General features: G+C 46.0%; 1 protein-coding gene across 2 annotated transcripts in view; it reads left to right on the plus strand.

Annotated features, from left to right (window-relative positions):
- The window catches only part of EXPH5 (exophilin 5), a 150,977-nt gene that overhangs the window by 99,510 nt on the left and 33,716 nt on the right, over nucleotides 1–17,751 (plus strand). The window contains exons 1-2 of one of the 2 annotated variants that reach the window (XM_068266914.1): nucleotides 3,198–3,242; nucleotides 8,850–9,006. In XM_068266914.1, the coding sequence (XP_068123015.1) occupies nucleotides 3,227–3,242; nucleotides 8,850–9,006 (173 nt within the window). In that variant the 5' untranslated portion in view covers nucleotides 3,198–3,226. Of the gene's footprint in view, nucleotides 1–3,197; nucleotides 3,243–8,849; nucleotides 9,007–17,751 lie in introns of those variants that run through there. The other variant, XM_068266913.1, reaches the window with a different exon arrangement.

Consider the following 17,751-nt stretch of genomic DNA (forward strand, 5'->3'; position numbering starts at 1 on the left):
CATAATTGCTGACTACAAGAAGCCTTATGCTAGGTACACACCGTACAATTTTCAGGCAGATTTACCTGCTAGATCGATTATTTCTAACATGTCTGAATTTCGATCGATTTTCCAATTGCTTTTCTGATCGATGTCCATTTTCTTTTATGGAAATCGATTGAAAAATTGATCAGAAATACTATTGAAAAAAAGGAAAAATCGAACAAAATTCAAATCGGACATGTTGGAAATAATCAATCTGGCAGGTAAATCTGCCAGAAAACTGTATGCTGTGGACCTAACTATTATTTCCGACAAGTCTGGTTTGATTTACAATCGTTTTTCTGATCGATTTGATCACTTCTATACAAAAGCAATCAGAAAAACAATCGGAAATCAGATCGGACCTGTCGGAAATAATTGATTCAAACCGTCTGACAGTAAATTGCATGTTGCGTCCCAAGCATTACACAGACCTCTGTGTTCAGACACAAGGAACTTATCTGTCAGCTCCCAGTCGTATACAAAGAGAAATATGGCACAATAGTTACATATGTAGTGTTTATAATATACATAGAAAGCAGTTTTAACATTCAACATACAGTATGTGTATGTCTATATGCACACAAACACATATACACACAAATTGAGTACCGGTAAGTGCTCTGCAAGCAATCATAGCTACTATAACGTTTTATCAGGATATCAAAGTGCAGATTTTCCACCTCGTCAGTCACCAGCTGTAACAAGCAGATGCCGGCAAGTGGATTAGCGCATTTGAACTGGTCGTGTGCAAATTCCTGTATCATGCATGCCCAGCAAGAGGAATTCTTCTGTGCAAGCACGGAACTCTGCTTCTTCTTACTGGGCATGCACAATTTGTGAACTTGCGCATGTCCAGTTGTAATAGGCTCATTCACATGCATCGGGCTCACGCAGCTCAGGAACTTGCGCATGCTCAGTCCATATGCGCTCATTAGGCGTTTCCAGTCAGCTGGGAAAAAGGCAATAGAGAGCCGGGCACTAGGAAGCCATAGAACAGTGGTCCTCAAACTAAGGCCCGCAGGCCGAATGTGGCCCCCTGAGGCTTTTTTTACCGGCCCCCCACACAGAAAATGTATTACTTATAGATGCGATCAGCTACTTCTTTAAATATTGGTGGTCCGCATATAAAATTGCAGTGTTGGCACCACCCATCAACATGGAAGCCAGAAAGCAGGAATTCACTGGTTTCCAATCAAATTCTACATCAGGTGATACTGCTGTCCACTGCAGGTTGTCACCTGGGTATGCTTCACTATCTGGCCCGTAAAGACTTCTACGTCATTTTATGTATAGTCCGGCCCCCCAGCAGTCTGAAGTATGTTGACCTGGCCCTCGACCCAAAATGTTTGGGGACCCCTGCCATAGAAATTAATATCCTCATATGGATCAGTACAACATTAAAGTGGACCTGAACTCTTGCACAGGACAGAAGAAAAACATAGAGAAATGCACCCTGTATGTATTTAGAGAGATTAGCCTGTCTAATTCCCCCTCATCTGTGACTCATCACAAATTGTAATCTGATCTCTCCCCTGTGTCAGTTGACTGCCATGGCAGAGAGGCTAATTTGAAAGCACAGGATGTTAACAATATGTCTGCTTACATGAAAGCAGGAAGTAGACACACTGCAGATTATTGCAGGATTTGTATTATCTGCAACAAACTATTTTTTTCTTTAAAGGCTATTATGCTGTTGCTTATCTTTTAGCGCAGAGAGGAAGTTCTGAGTTCAGGTCTGCTTTCATGTTAGAATCTTCTTGGGGTCTTTTCAACCAAAACCGAAACACAAATTGCCATAAACTGAAAGTAAAGCGTTCCATAGAGTTCCACTTTGAGTTAAGTAGAAGATGGTATCACTTTCACCCCACCTGTGCTACTTCCATTGATTACTTCCACAATAACAACAACGTCATTTAACTGATATGTTTATCTTGCATAAAGGTTGACTGCACAGTGTAAACAAAACAAAACGAGTTTATATGTATTATTGTTTACATAAATCTGCACCTACGCGTGTTGGGTGGAATGATGTGGGTGCCGGATGTCTGGCAGTGCAGTACCATATACTTTACTTGCTTCTCTGCAGTACTGCTTTGATTCTGCAGATTTATTGCAGGATTTGTATCAGCTGTAACAAAGAAATGTTTTTCGTTAAATGTTATTATGCTGTTGTTTATCTTTTAGAGCAGAGAGGAAGTTCTGAGTTCCGGTCCGCTTTAAAAGGCAGACCACTAACAGCAGTAGGGGTATGGCTTCCTAGTGCCCAGCTCTCTATTGCCTTTTTGTTGACTCCTGATTCACTGTGAGCACAGGTAACAGACTACAGTAAACATCATCCCTGCCTATCTAGTGCCAGCAACTTTTTCTGCATATTGTCAGCCAACTGGGATGCAGCAGAACAGGGACGGATCTAGACCAAGTTGCGCCTGGGGCAAGGTCAGGTTTTGGCGCCTAAAGGTCAGTTTTGGCGCCTAAACTGCCATTCCCCATCCAGTTTTGGCACCTAAAGGTCAGGTTTTGGCACCTTAAGATCAGGTTTTGGCGCCTAAACTGCCATTCCCCATCCAAATTTTTCCGCCCCTAGATCCGTCCCTGAGCAGAGTCACTCGACCCCAGTAACTACACAGATGTCTATATGTAAGCTTATAGCACAAAGGGCAGTGTTTACAGTCCAGTTTTCCCTGGCCCAGGTACTGTAAGCACTAGCCAGCATTGGAGAACTGCAAAGCAGGAAAAGGTGGGGATGTCAGAGGTTTGCCAGTGTTATGTGGATGGGCGGAGGAGGTCTGCCAGTGTTATGTGTTATATGGATGGGCGTAGGTCTGATTACCAGAGCTGGCACTGAGGCTGCATGGTACGATAACAGATCTGATAAAGAATTTTTGATAAAGGAGTGTTCTTCATTCCGTTTCTGACTTCTGTCGATGATTAACCCCGTCTCTTTCCCCAGACATGCTGCTTCCTTTTATAGTATCTGTTATTAATGATGTATGCCTAGGTGTTTGTGGCGAGAGTGTCTCTGAGCAGTTCACAGGCTGATCTAACAATAGCTGGGTCTTTGGACTTTGAGCGTGTAGATTATGAGCGTGGCTGTGCTTGTCTCATACAACGCATGTTGTACACACCCACACACACACACAGACACACAGACAGACCGCTCTACATGTGACCGCACAGCGCCGCGCAGACCTCACCGCCTCTGATGGCCTATCCTGGGGGTATGGAGACATCTATCAGTCCGCTTCCTTCCTATGCGTGAGATAACAGATGCCTTTTTCTGCTGCAACTGGAACTTCAGACAAAACTTGTGTTTGTTTCGGTAGGATTAGGGAAGAGGTGTTACTTCTGTCACCACTAAAGCAAACGGGTTTTATAGTTATCTGGGATCTCCTGAAGATTTTACCTTACTTCTTCCAAAGAGGAAATCTTTCTACTGGCGAGTCAGACAGCAGTAAATGTTGTCAGAGGATCTAAAGCGAAGTCCACATATGCGTTAATTGTCACCCGTTGGGGATCCGACAAGGTTTGCTCGGGTGACATTTTGGGTACCAATGCTGTACAGATAAATCCATAGCCTTCAGGCTTGCGATGCCTTCTATTGCTATGGAGAGTGGGCAGAGGGAGGACTATCAGTGCACAAAGAAAGTGGATTCCTGCGGGTAGGGGGAGCGGAAATAACATTGCGATTGGTCTTGCTCGGGGGGGTCGCTATGGATACAGCATAATGGTTCCTTAACAACCCCCCTCATGTCCAAGCAGGATAGATTGGGCAGCCCTGTACACACACTCCATTGTCAGCTGAAAAGGTTTTTTTATAGCTTGTTTCGGCCCACAATTATCGCATGTGAGTACATACCTTTTGCCCATTATGTCCAAAGCTAAAACAAAGCAAAACAATTTTGTCTGGAGTCCCATTTTAAGGTTGCTACACAGACTAATACACATACACAATAACACACACACACACTAAGGCTGCTTTCACAGTGAGACGTTACAGGCGCACGTTAGTGCAGCCTGTAACGCACCCCACCGCACAGCAATGAAAAATCAATGGGCTGTTCACTGTGCCCACGTTGCGTTACACAGTAACGCTGCACGTTCGTTTGAAGTGCAGCATACTGTGCGTTCTAGTGGATTAAGCCGCGTTAGACTGTATGCACATGCTCAGTATAGGGGTTTTTTTTTAATTTCAGGGGCGGAGAGGAGGCGGGGAGAGGCCGCTACGTAGCCAGGCACATGGCTACTTGACATTCACTGCACTTGCAGTGTTTACTTCTTGGAGCGGCCGCTGATTGGCTGGCGGGACCACGTGATGCGGAGAGCTCCGCTCACATGGTCTCCGCAGCGCCTCCGACAGAGCAGGCGCACCAAGACCTGCTTGTAACGCGGCTCTTGGTAGCGTCCTGCTCCAACACCACCAGGCGTTGCGTTAGGGGCACGTTATGTGCCCTATAACGTCCCCTAAACGCAATGTCTTGGTGAGAAAGCAGCCTAACACATAACACAAATAAACACACACACCACAAATATACACAGTACACACCACAAACACACACACACCTCTGTGTTGGATATCAGAGGGTCTGCTTTTGACATGTTGGCCCATATGCAATTAACTTTTTTTACTAAGAGATAATTTTTCATCTTTAGTTTAAAATAGCTTTTGCATTTTGCAATTGAAAAAGTACAAAAAAATAGGGGTACTTATCTGTTAGCCGGGCGCATCCGGCAGGTGGCGCTAATTACTATTCCCCCTCCAGGCCGCCATGGATAGTAGGGAACGATGTAACTCTGGTGGAGATTTGTCGCCACCTACAGGATGCGCCCGGCTAACGGAAAAGAACCAAAATAGGTGAAAAGATACTTTCAAACTTGTTTTGATTATTTTATTGTTTGTAGGCAGTTTAATAAGCATTTTATTGACCAGCTGTAAAACCATTACCTGGGAGAAAACTCAAGAGAAAATGTTAATTGCATATGTGGTATAACAACATTGTTATGTTAATTGCATGTGGGTCATTGCCTCATAAATTGGTTTTCTTTGTATTTATAACCTGACTGAACATATTTAAAATTGCACTGGTCAGTGAAAACATTTCTAAGGCCTGGTTCTCACCAGAATCGCAATCGCTAGCCCTTTAGCGATTTTGCTCGTCAATTTTCAGACTGATTTTTGAACGAATGAGAGTTATTGCACATTCATCCATGCTGAATCACTCCAAAAAATGCTACATGCAGCACGTTTGTGATTTAAAAAAAAAAATAAATCACAATGCTGCTGTGGGAACACCCTCATAGGGTTACAGTTGCCAAGCGCTTTGAAAAGTGCTTTAGGTGTGAACTAGCCCTAAAAGTTTAGAATGATGTTTGAATAATGAAAAGGTCAAAAACAAGCCATGAAAGGAGCAGCATTAGAATGTATACTAGTAATCATGTGATACTTTCTCCCATAGACTTGCATTGATTAGTCACTGCTTTATAAATAGCATCAGCTGCTGTTAGGCCCCATTCACACTAGAGCATTTTGCCACGATTTCGGCAAAACGCTCAAACACTAGCGCTTTTTAAAAGCGCTAGTGTAATGAAACCCTATGGGCCCGTTCTTACTTGGGCGATTTGCGCTAATCGCCGCAAATCGCCCAAAAACGCAAACGCGTTGCCTGCACCCAGGGCCGGCCCGCTCATGAGGCGGGGTGAAACATTTGCCTCAGGCGGCACATCTGGGGGGGCGGCACCCGCCTGTCCGTGGGTGGGGGGCCGCCCACCGAGCTGGAGTTGTAGCGGGCAGAAAGGGGGTCTTGGGCCTAGCGGTGGGGAGGGGGGTCGGATCCCTCCTCCCTCGCCTGGGTCCCCCGATCTGGGTTCCCTCCAGCTGTAAATAGTTAAGTACCAGCGGCAGCGTATAGATTGAGGCAACGGGCGGGGATCACTCACCTTTTCCGCGTTCCAGCGAGCGCTCCACTGACGTCACTTCCTGTAACGCCGTCCCCTCCCCACCGCTAGGCCCAATACCCCCTTCCTACCCGCTACCCCTCCAGCTCAGTGCCCCCCACCCGCGGCGGCGATCTTTTAAAATGTTGCCTCAGGCGGCAAAAAGTCTAGGGCCGGGCCTGCCTGCACCATTTTCAGGCAATTTACAGGCAATCGCGTTTCAGTGCTATAGAATCGATAAACGCGATTGCGGCAAAATCGCAGGTGTGAAGAGAGCCTCAGACAGCTTCTTGCAGTAAAAACAGCAATAACGAGAGAGTAAAAATTAAGCCTGGTACACGCATCCAATTTTGATTGGCCTATGATTGGCCAATTTTTCTACTCCCATGTAGTATGAGGACCAATCAGATTTTGAATACTCTGAACAGATTGTGTAGGTAAGCTTTTATACTACATGGAGATGGAGGTGATAAAATTGGTTAATCAGTGGTCAAACAAAATTGGATGTGTATATGCACCCTTGGGGTGGGGATTGGAAGCATTAGCTGAATTTGCAGACTGGCTGCATGGTATTCCATAGAGAACATTTTCTACAATACGGTATAGTTTATAACACTCTTAAGTCAGTGCTACCAGTCACAACACAAGGGGTGCGCAATCACCAATGATTATGCAAACAAAATATGGAAAGTCGGGGATGCACTACCCAATACAAAAGCAAACTATACAGTAGTCCTTTTGCTGTCAATTAACAAGACACAAGTTAGGCATCCATCTTACTCATACATTAAAGTGGACATGAACTCCTGCACAGGACAGAAGGAAAACCAAGAGATGCACCCTGTATGTATTTAGACAGTATAGCCTGTCTAATTCCCCCCTCATCTGTGACTTATCCCAAGCTGGAATTTGATCCCTCACCTGTGTCACCTGACTGCTACGGCAGAGAGCTCATTGGTAAACACAGGATGTTAACAATATGACTGCTTTCATGAAAGCAGGAAGTAGACACATTGCAGAATTATTGCAGGAATTGTATCAGCTGTAACAAAGAAATGTTTTTCTGTAAAGGTGATTATGTTGTTGTTTATCTTTTAGAGCTGAGAGGAAGTTCTGAGTTCAGGTCCGCTTTTAAGGGGTTCTGTGGGGGGGGGGGTTTGAAAATAAAAATGGACACTTCCCCGGGGCTTCTACTGGCCCCCTGCAGCTGTAATGTCCCACGCCGTCCTCCAACAATCCGCCGTTCCTGGTCTAAATCGGCATCTGATCCAACTGCGGCTGTGCGGCAGGAAAACTTGTGCCTGCGCAGTAAGCTTCCGACGACTCACGCAGGAGCGAGCACTATTCGTCTTGTTAGACGAATATCAGACCGGGACCGGCAGCGGGGGGAACCGAGGATCAGGAGGATGGTGCGGGACATTACAGCTGCAGGGAGCCGATAGAAGCCTCAGGTAAGTGTCCGTTTTTATTTTCAAAGCGCCCCCCCCCCCCCCCCACACACACACAGAACCCCTTTAAGTGGAAGATGGATGCTTGTTGTTAATTGACAGCAAAAAGGACCACTGTATAGTTTGCCTTTGCATGTTGTAGCGCATCTTTGTATACGTGATAGTTTGTGTTGTGAATGTTGTCCTATTACAGACAAGTATTTCTGGTCAGGTCCACCCTGGAGTTCAATTATTACAGTAGAATCTCTTTATAGTAAACTCTAACAAGGAACGGGGCCAATTAGTTTACTATCTTAGAAATTGCCATACACAAGCACATAAAATATACCGTAGTACTGTTTCTTCAGTCAGTCCATAATTGGGAATCATTTTTTCTTTTCAATGCTTCAGCAAGTGAGCACAGACAGTGTCTAAGCTAGATCGAAGTTTACGGTGCTCAATATGGAGTGAGTTGAATGCAATAACCATGCAACAGCTTACATAGGAAGCATAGGTCTCACCAATTAAAGTAGGTACAGTACTGATAGTGGGCTCCTCTGTCCACAGACTGTAGTGTTGCAGCCATGCACAAGGAAGTCACAGATGATGGGGAGTAGTTACAGCGGAAGCTTGCAGTCTCATGCACCAGCCAGAACCTAGCCAGAACCTATGAGGTAATCCACGTGGGCCAAGAGATAGCGTGCAGATAGCAAGCAAGGCTACAAGTGGCTGCCGGCCTTTCCACTGACCACGGCTCATGGGTCTCTGACTGACGTATGATGCATGTGCCAGCCCGCCCTCTTTCCACTATAGCCGGATACAGAATACCGCAGGGGCCAAAAAGCAGGTTCACTACAACCGAAGTTCTATTATATCTGCGTTTTCTATTCTAGGCAGTACTCTCACAAAGCTCCCAACTGTCTCTCTTTCGGAGGGACAGTCCCTCTTTGGGAGCCCTGTCCCTCTTTCACCCTCATTTGTCTCTCTTTCAGGACTTTGTCCCTCTTTCTATGTAAATATATGTATTTCTCTACTTAAAAATGTGTTTGATTGACTCTAAACTTTATTCCCATCCTTTAAATTGATATATTACTAATTGTAAAATGTTAATATGAAGGAAAATGAACCAGGATACAAAGGACCAGTATGGTTTGAATTATAAAACAACATATTTTCTTATGAAATCTTTATGGTATGTGTGACTAGGGGGTGTGACAGGGGCGTGGACAGGGGAGTGGCCTAAATGTCCCTCTTTCTCATCTCAAAAAGCTGGGAGGAATGCTCCGATATACTTCCAATGATCTTTGGCTGGGACCTGGAGATTTAGTTTACAATACCTGAAGTTCTGCTGTATCAGAGTTTACTATAACGAGATTATACTGCATTATTATTCAGCATTTATATAGCGCTGGCATCCACAGACTTTATGAATAGGCCGTTAATAATTGTGTTCTGTTGTGCTTGTAGACTCGGAGTCCTTCAGGATGTCGTCACCCAGGACTTTCCAGTCCCAGAAGAACTCTGGTTCTGGATCTGCCTTCATGAGGATCCGATCTCCATTCTCCTCGCTGTTCTCCTTCAGGAAGCCAAAGCAAGAAGCAAAATCCCCGACACAGCAGGAGAGGTAATAAAAAGCCTTTCATCTGCCTAGGGAATGAGTGTGGTCTGCGGCTGATATAATTATTGCTTGGAATGTGTGGAATATGTCTTCAGCTATATAATCTGCATTTTCCTTTCCCTGCCTCACTGAAACAGGGTGTGGCAAGTCCCCCCAGGTCCCAGCCTAGGCTGTCAATGGCTCCCTCACAGGACATGCTGGGGCTTGTAGTCCTTTCAAAAGGTAGAGGGCTGTATATTGTATGGAAATGTATTAGTCATAAAATCCAGCTATAAATACACAGATCAGCCACAACATAAACGCCCCAGTTCAGACTCGTGCTTACCTTAATGCAGGGGTCTCAAACTCAATTTACCTGGGGGGCCGCAGGAGGCAAAGTCAGGATGAGGCTGGGCCGCATAAGGAATTTCACAATCACGGCGCATCGCCGCCTCTGCCCGCCCCTCTCACTCTTCCTTCACAGAGAGGGGCGGGGAGAGGCGGCGATCCGTGCGGCGATTGACGTCAGGAGGGGCAGAGCTGAAGCTGAAAGCTCTGCCCCTTCCAGAAAATGCTTGGGAGCACTGAAGTGAACTATAAGGAAGCTTTTGCCTGTGAGGGCCACAAAATATTGTTTCGAGGGCCGCAAATGGCCCGCGGGCCGCGAGTTTGAGACCCCTGCCTTAATGCGTATTGTGTGAACTATATTTTTTAATAATAAGTAATAATAATAATAAGTTTTGTGCTTTGCAAATAAATTTCAGAATTAAATCCATTGGAAATCTATTGAAAATCGATCTAAAGGCATTACTGGACCATTAGATCCAATGCAACTCTATGGGCCAGCAGCAGATCAACCTAGATTTTCCATCCTGACAGATAGATCAAATCAATCAAAATCGGCCGCACACTGTTCGATCGTGCATCGATTTGCAATGCAATTGACCAGTGTATGGGCCCCTTTAGACTCCTCAGTTTATGAAACCTCCAACTCCGACTCCAGGTACCCAAAAATTGCTCAGAGTTCGACTCCACAGCCGTGGAAAAAAATAAAACTGGCTTAGGCCTGGTGCACACCAAAAACCGCTAGCAGATCCGCAAAACGCTAGCGGTTTTTAAAACGCTTTTTCTTATTTTTATGAAGCGTTTCAGCTAGCGTTTTGCGGTTTTGGGTAGCGGTTTTGGTGTAGTAGATTTCATCTATTGTTACAGTAAAGCTGTTACTGTAACAAAAACGCCTGCAAAACCGCTCTGAACTGGCGTTTTTCAGAGCGGTTTGCGTTTTTACTATACTACATTGGAGGCAGAAACGCCTCCGAAATCCAAAAAATTCCTCAGCCCGGGTGTATGCGTTTCAGAAAAACGCCTCCCGCTCTGGTGTGAACCACCCCATTGAAATACATTACCCTAGCGTATCCACATCCGCAAGCGGCGGTAAAAATGCAAGAAAACCCGTTCGGTGTGCACCAGCCCTTAGTTACAAAAAAAAAAAAAAAAAAAAAAAAAAAAAAGCAATGTGTCTCTTATGATCATTTTTTTTTTTTATCATAAGAGACACATTTATGGTTTTGTGTATCTGCTTTTTTTTCTTTCTTGTAAGTAAGCACAGCCTTATGTTTTTTATTTAGTTACAGTGTCAGTGGCTTTGTTGGTATTGTAAGCAGCAATGATGATTTCAGTGTACTTTAAATGAAAATATTTATTAGATAAACACTGATGCATGGTTTGTAGCGCCTACTGAACTGTTGCTGCTGCGTGTGAATTTGAGGCACTATACATTCAGAGAGTAGGCAGTACTCCTGCAGCTCATGTCACTGGTCTAGTGAGAAGTGTTATCTTCCCAGTGAAAGTGAATGTACATAAACCTGACAGACTCCATGTCTTATCTTGATTGTTATGGGTGGCATTATATAATCTAGGCGTGCTTTGCAGACTGTGAGGCAGAACTCTAGTAAATAATAGAGCAGCAATCGCTTTGGTTTGGTTACAGCAAAAACTGAAGGGCATATAGCACGATCCATGTTCAATCTTACTGAGGCCTCACACACACTACTGTATACGCATTTCCGTGTGCACCACCAATGTGGTTGTGTGCAGTGTATTTTAGCCACAATGCTGCATGCATTTTTGTGTGGGACCACATGCAGTTTAATAGAAATAACAGTGATCACACCATCCTTTATCATGGCAGTGGTCACTCAGTCTCCTGTCATATGATAGACATATTGGCCCATATGCAATTTACTTTTTCTCCTGAGTTTTCTCCTAGGAGATAATTTTTCATCTTCAATTTAAAATAACTTTTTGACAATTTACAATGGAAAAAGTACCAAAAAGTAGGTACAAAATTACTGTAAAAATTACTTTGAGTATTTGTTTGCTTTCTGGTGGCTTAAAAGGCATGTTATTTTAAGTTGTGAAAATATCACCTAAGAGAAAACTCAGGTGAAAAAGTGAATTGCATATGGGTCATGGTCTTTATGCATTATGGCAGTACTCATGTTGCCTCTTGTGTCCTAGCAACAACCAATTAGTCTTGTACCATGGGCGTGGTTACTTTATCATTGCAGTGGTCACTCAGTGTTCTGTATCATGGCTGTGGTCTATCAGTGTCTTGTATCATGGCTATGGTCACTCAATGTCCTGTACCATAGCAGTGGTCACTTAGTGTCCTGTATCATGGCTGTGGTCACTCAGTGACCTGGATCATGGCTGTGGTCACTCAGTGTCCTGTATCATGGCTGTGGTCACTCAGTGTCCTGGATCATGGCTGTGGTCACTCAGTGTCCTGGATCATGGCTGTGGTCACTCAGTGTATTTTAGCCACAATGCTGCATGCATTTTTGTGTGGGACCACATGCAGTTTAATAGAAATGACAGTGATCACACCATCCTTTATCATGGCAGTGGTCACTCAGTCTCCTTTCATATGATATACATATTGGGCCATATGCAACTTTTGTGATCATGGCAGTGGTCACACAGTGTCCTGTGTCATGGCAGTGGTCACTCAGTGTCCTGGATCATGGCAGTGGTCACTCAGTGTCCTGGATCATGGCAGTGGTCACTCAGTGTCCTGTGTCATGGCAGTGGTCACTCAGTGTCCTGTATTATGGCAGTGGTCACTCATTGTCCTGTATTATATAGTTACATAGTTATTTGAGTTGAAAAAAGACATACGTCCATCGAGTTCAACCAGAGAACAAAGTACAACACCAGCCTGCTCCCTCACATATCCCTGTTGATCCAGAGGAAGGCGAAAAACCCTTACAAGGCATGGACCAATTAGCCCAAAAAGGGAAAAAAATCCTTCCTGACTCCAGATGGCAATCAGATAAAATCCCTGGATCAACATCATTAGGCATTACCTAGTATTTGTAGCCATGGATGTCTTTTAACCCAAGGAAAGCATCTAAGCCCCCTTTAAATGCAGGTATAGAGTTTACCATAACTACTTCCTGTGGCAATGCATTCCACATCTTAATCACTCTTACTGCAAAGAACCCTTTCCTAAATAAATGGCTGAAATGTTTTTCCTCCATGCGCAGATCATGTCCTCTAGTCCTTATGGCAGTGGTCACTCAGTGTCCTGTATCTTGGCATGGGTCACTCAGTGTCCTGGATCATGGCAGTGGTCAGTCAATGTCCTGGTTTATGTCAGCGGTCACTTAGCCTTCTGTGTCAATGTGATGGTCACTTGGTGTAATGGGGCGTATGCACTAACTGTGATAAGCAGGATTACATGTGAAAAGTTTTACTCATGATGAATAAAGCATAATGTATTACATGTAATGTGCATTCTGCTCTAAACATCGTGCGGAAAGACTTTACACACATTATTCTGATTACCGCAGTTTAGTGCGTGGATCCCAATAAGTCTTGACTTCTGTGTCCGGGCAGTGGTTACGCAGTCTTCTTTGTCAAGGCATTGGACTCCTGTATCATGGAAGTGGTTGCATTTCAGTGGTAGTTAACGTCTGTGTCATGGCAGTGGCCATTGGTCTCCGTTGAGTGTGATTAACCTGAACATGTAATCTTTCTAAGCGGCCCGTACACACACTCCAGATGCATGGGTCAGCACCCAATCCCTCATGCAGCATCGCTGGGCCGAGGCTGTACAGGTGCATTGTTAGCCTGCAGTACTGGTGGCGGAGGGCCGATGGAGCTGCCCAGATGTGCTTCTTGCTTTTCCATGTGTATCATCCATGTACTGCAGCCCCTCTCTTTCATGAACGGCTCCCTAAGGCATCAGTTTACCTTTTTCATGTATTGCTCCCCATTTTCAGCCTACTCTTTCATGTGTAGCAACCCCTCTTTCATGTTCATGTGCCCCATTGGGCTGCAGCAACCTAAGGCCCGGGCCTTAATGGCCTTTCCAGAAATCCGACCCTGCCTGGCAGATCACTGGTCAGGCACCGGTCGGGGGTTCCTGTGCACATGCCAGATTATAGGCCGCCTCAGCCAACTTAAATCTAGCATGTTTCCAGGCCTCGAGGTGGAAAATCTCCTGAGAATTTGCCTTTGTGAAAATACTTAAGAGAAGTGGACTTCCCAGCAGAATATCAGTCACCAGTAAAGCATATCCCTCAGCATTGTATGGGACACAGATGCAGGCATTGCAGGTATGTACTGTGGAGATCTCAGGGTTATCACAGCTCACACCTATACTTCCTGGACACAGCAAAGCTGACTCCCAGAGACCGCAGCCCATTTCTTATTACTAATTTACATTTCCTGGATCTGGTGAGCTGTAAAAGGAACAATAGAAGTTCATCACATACTTCACATTCCGGACTGTACTGCTGCTCTGCTTATGTGTCTGTGTGCTGCAACCTGTGCCACCTGCCATTGTTCAGTCATGTGACACTGCGGAACACCTTACCTGCTGGTGATGGGCCTGGTCTGTGGGCGGCTTCACTGCTGCTGTTGTACCATCTCTAGAGTCCGTAACATCATGCCAGCATATCTGCAATATTTTTGTTCACTCTCTGTCACTCAGCAAAGAAAACTTTCTCTATTTTGGAGGTGTCCACAAGAATAAAAAAAAAAACTTTAACGAGACTCTGAAGTCTCCCGAAAATGAGGTTTTTACTTTTAAAACCTCATCAACATTATTGTCCCTCTTAAAACGCTGCAGAAGTGCGGCTGAAAACCCTATCACCCCAAACTCACGGGGGTACATCGCGGGCTCCTTCCGCATAGTGGCAGCGCAGCTCTGCCTCTATGCACGTCAATCAGCCCGTATCGCCGCCTCTCCCCCGTGCCGCCTCTCCCCCGCCCCTCTCCGTCTTCCTTCACTGAGAGGGGCGGGGGAGAGGCGGAGATACGCGCTGATTGACGTGCATAGAGGCGGCAGCAAAAACCACGACCAAGAAAGTCGTGGATTTTGCCTGCCGAGTAAGTGGTGAGTTTGGGGTGATTGAGGGGGTTTTCAGCCACGGTTCTGCAGCATTTTAAGAGGGACAATAATGTTAATGAGGTTTTTAAAATAAAAACCTCATTTTTGGGAGACTTCAGAGTCTCTTTAAAACCTGTTAAAAACCGTCCTGTGGGCACCGTTTCGTATTTTAAACACCCCGCGGCAGACTGCGCCCACAGGATAATTTGTTTAGCTCTGCTCAGTGATATGTTCCCTGCTGGACAGGAAGTATGTCACTGGATTTTGAACGATCATTTACTATTATGAGTTATTGCAAATACCTTCTGTTTTAAAGTGTACCCGAGGCGACATGTGACATGGTGAGATAAACATATGTATGTGCAGTGCACAACGTATTCATAACCAGGCTGTTTTACTTGTTTTGTTTTTTGCTGAATGAAAGAGTTAATTTTCAGGCATGCAAGTGACAGCTTCTATCTTGTGGGTTCCTTGTTGGGAATATATAGTTCTGGTTTAACTCGATGGACGTACCGTATATACTTGCATATAAGCCAACCCCCAACTTTTACCCCAGAAAGCAGGAAAAAGTCATTGACTTGCATATAAGCCCTCGCATATAAGAAGGAAATGCACATGGAAGGGGGTTGCTGCACATGGAAGAGGGAGACACACATAGAAGGGAGTTGCTGCACATGGAAGGGGAAGGTGGTTGCTGCACATGGAAGAGGGTGCAGCACATGGAAGGGGAAGGGGGTTGCTGCACATGGAAGAGGCGCAGCACATGGAAGGGGAAGGGAGTTGCTGCACATGGAAGAGGGAGATGCCCATGTAATGGAAAGGGAGTGCTGGGCATGGAAGAGTGAGATGCACATGGAAGGGGGCAGGGGCGTAACTAGAAATCACTGGGCCCCCCTGCGAATTTTTGGATGGCCCCCCCCCCCCCCCATAGGTGCCAAATAATCGTAATGGGGCAGCGTTTCACTGTAAATTAATTGTAAAGTGGGCAGCATTTTACCAGACAATCGTAATGTGGGCCAGAAAATCGTAATGTGAGCAGAGGTCACCAGAAAATCGTAATGTGGCTCTTTAGAAAACCAAATTATGGGTAGAGTTTACCAGAAAATCGTAATGTGGGCACCAGTCACCAGAAAATTGTAACGTGGACAGCATTCACCAGACAATCGTAATGTGGGCAGCGTTCACCAGAAAATCATAATGTGGGCAGAGTTCACCAGAAAATCATAATGTGGGCAGAGTTCACCAGAAAATCGTAATGTGGGCACCAGTCACCAGAAAATCGTAACGTGAGCAGCAGTCACCAGAAAATTGTAACGTGGACAGCATTCACCAGACAATCGTAATGTGGGCAGCGTTCACCAGAATATCGTAATGTGGGACAGAAAATCGTAATGTGGGCAGAGTTCACCAGAAAATCGCAATGTGGGCAGCAGTCACCAGAAAATCGCCATGTGGGCAGCAGTCACCAGAAAATCGCCATGTGGGCAGCAGTCACCAGAAAATCCTAATGTGGGCATCAGTCACCAGAAAATCCTAATGTGGGCAGCAGTCACCAGAATATCGTAATGTGGGCAGCAGTCACCAGAAAATCCTAATGTGGGCAGCAGTCAGTCACCAGAATATCATAATGTGGGCAGCACACACCAGAAAATCCTAATGTGGGCAGCAGTCACCAGAAAATCCTTATGTTGGCAGCAGTCACCAGAAAATCGCAATGTGGGCAGCAGTCACCAGAAAATCGCAATGTGGGCAACAGTCACCAGAAAATCGCAATGTGGGCAGCAGTCACCAGAAAATCCTAATGTGGGCAGCATACACCAGAAAATCGTAATGTGGGCAGCAGACACCAGAAAATCGCAATGTGGGCAGCAGACACCTGAAAATCATAATATGGGCAGCAGACACCTGAAAATCGTAATGTGGGCAGCAGACACCTGAAAATCGTAATGTGGGCAGCAGGCACCTGAAAATCGTAATGTGGGCAGCAGACACCTGAAAATCGCAATGTGGGCAGCAGACACCTGAAAATCGTAATGTGGGCAGCAGACACCTGAAAATCGTAATGTGGGCAGCAGACACCAGAAATCCTAATGTGGGCAGCAGTCACCAGAAAATCGCAATGTGGGCAGCAGTGACCAGAAAATCGTAATGTGGGCTGCAGACACCAGAAAATCGCAATGTGGGCAGCAGACACCTGAAAATCGCAATGTGGGCAGCAGACACCTGAAAATCGTAATGTGGGCAGCACACACCTGAAAATCACAATGTGGGCAGCAGACACCTGAAAATCGTAATGTGGGCAGCAGACACCTGAAAATCGTAATGTGGGCAGCAGACACCTGAAAATCGTAATGTGGGCAGCAGACACCTGAAAATCGCAATGTGGGCAGCAGTGACCAGAAAATCGTAATGTGGGCAGCAGACACCTGAAAATCGCAATGTGGGCAGCAGACACCAGAAAATCGTAATGTGGGCAGCAGACACCAGAAAATCGCAATGTGGGCAGCAGACACCAGAAAATCATAATGTGGGCAGCAGTCACCTAAAAAATCGTAATGTGGGCAGCAGGCACCTGAAAATCGTAATGTGGGCAGCAGACACCAGAAAATCATAATATGGGCAGCAGACACCTGAAAATCGTAATGTGGGCAGCAGACACCTGAAAATCGTAATGTGGGCAGCAGACACCTGAAAATCGTAATGTGGGCAGCAGACACATGAAAATCCCCCTGCAGAATTTCAGAGCGGGCCCCCCCCCCCCCCGGGGCCCGCTCGTGGCCGTTTTTTGGGGGCTGGAGGGGTGGCAGCATGAGGGGAAAGCCTTGCCCACAGTCGGCGGGGAGAGGGGAAGTTCCCCCCTCTCCCTCACCTCGGGGCTCTCCCCTCTGCGCCCCCCTCCAGCTAGTGAATGTGTGTGGGCAGCGGGCAGCAGCGGCGGCGGGATACATACCTTCTTCCTTGCGTTCCATCGCCGCCTTCTCGCTCTAGCCGCTGACGTCACTTCCCCCCCGCGGGTGCAGGCGCTGCAGGGCCTATTGTTACGCCCCTGGAAGGGGGAGAGAGTTGCCCCCTACCCCTGTGATTTGCAGAGCTTTCTGCAGTGGAGCGTTCACTTACCATGACCCCTGTAATGCTGTCGGTGGTTAGAGGAGTGCCAGCGTCACTTGTCCGGGGCCCCGTAACGCTGTCTGCGGGAAGAGGAGAGCTGAGTATCAGCATCACATGTCCGAGGATTCCCTTCTTCCCTGTGTCTCAAGATGCCACTAGATGGCGTCATAGATATGAGACACAGAGAGAGCGTCAGAGAAGAAGGGAATCCCCAGACATGTGATGCTGATACTCAGCTCTCCTCTACCCGCAGACAGTGTTACAGG

The sequence above is a fragment of the Hyperolius riggenbachi genome, chromosome 2 (assembly GCF_040937935.1).
Source record: "Hyperolius riggenbachi isolate aHypRig1 chromosome 2, aHypRig1.pri, whole genome shotgun sequence".
In the NCBI taxonomy this organism is placed as follows: domain Eukaryota; kingdom Metazoa; phylum Chordata; class Amphibia; order Anura; family Hyperoliidae; genus Hyperolius; species Hyperolius riggenbachi.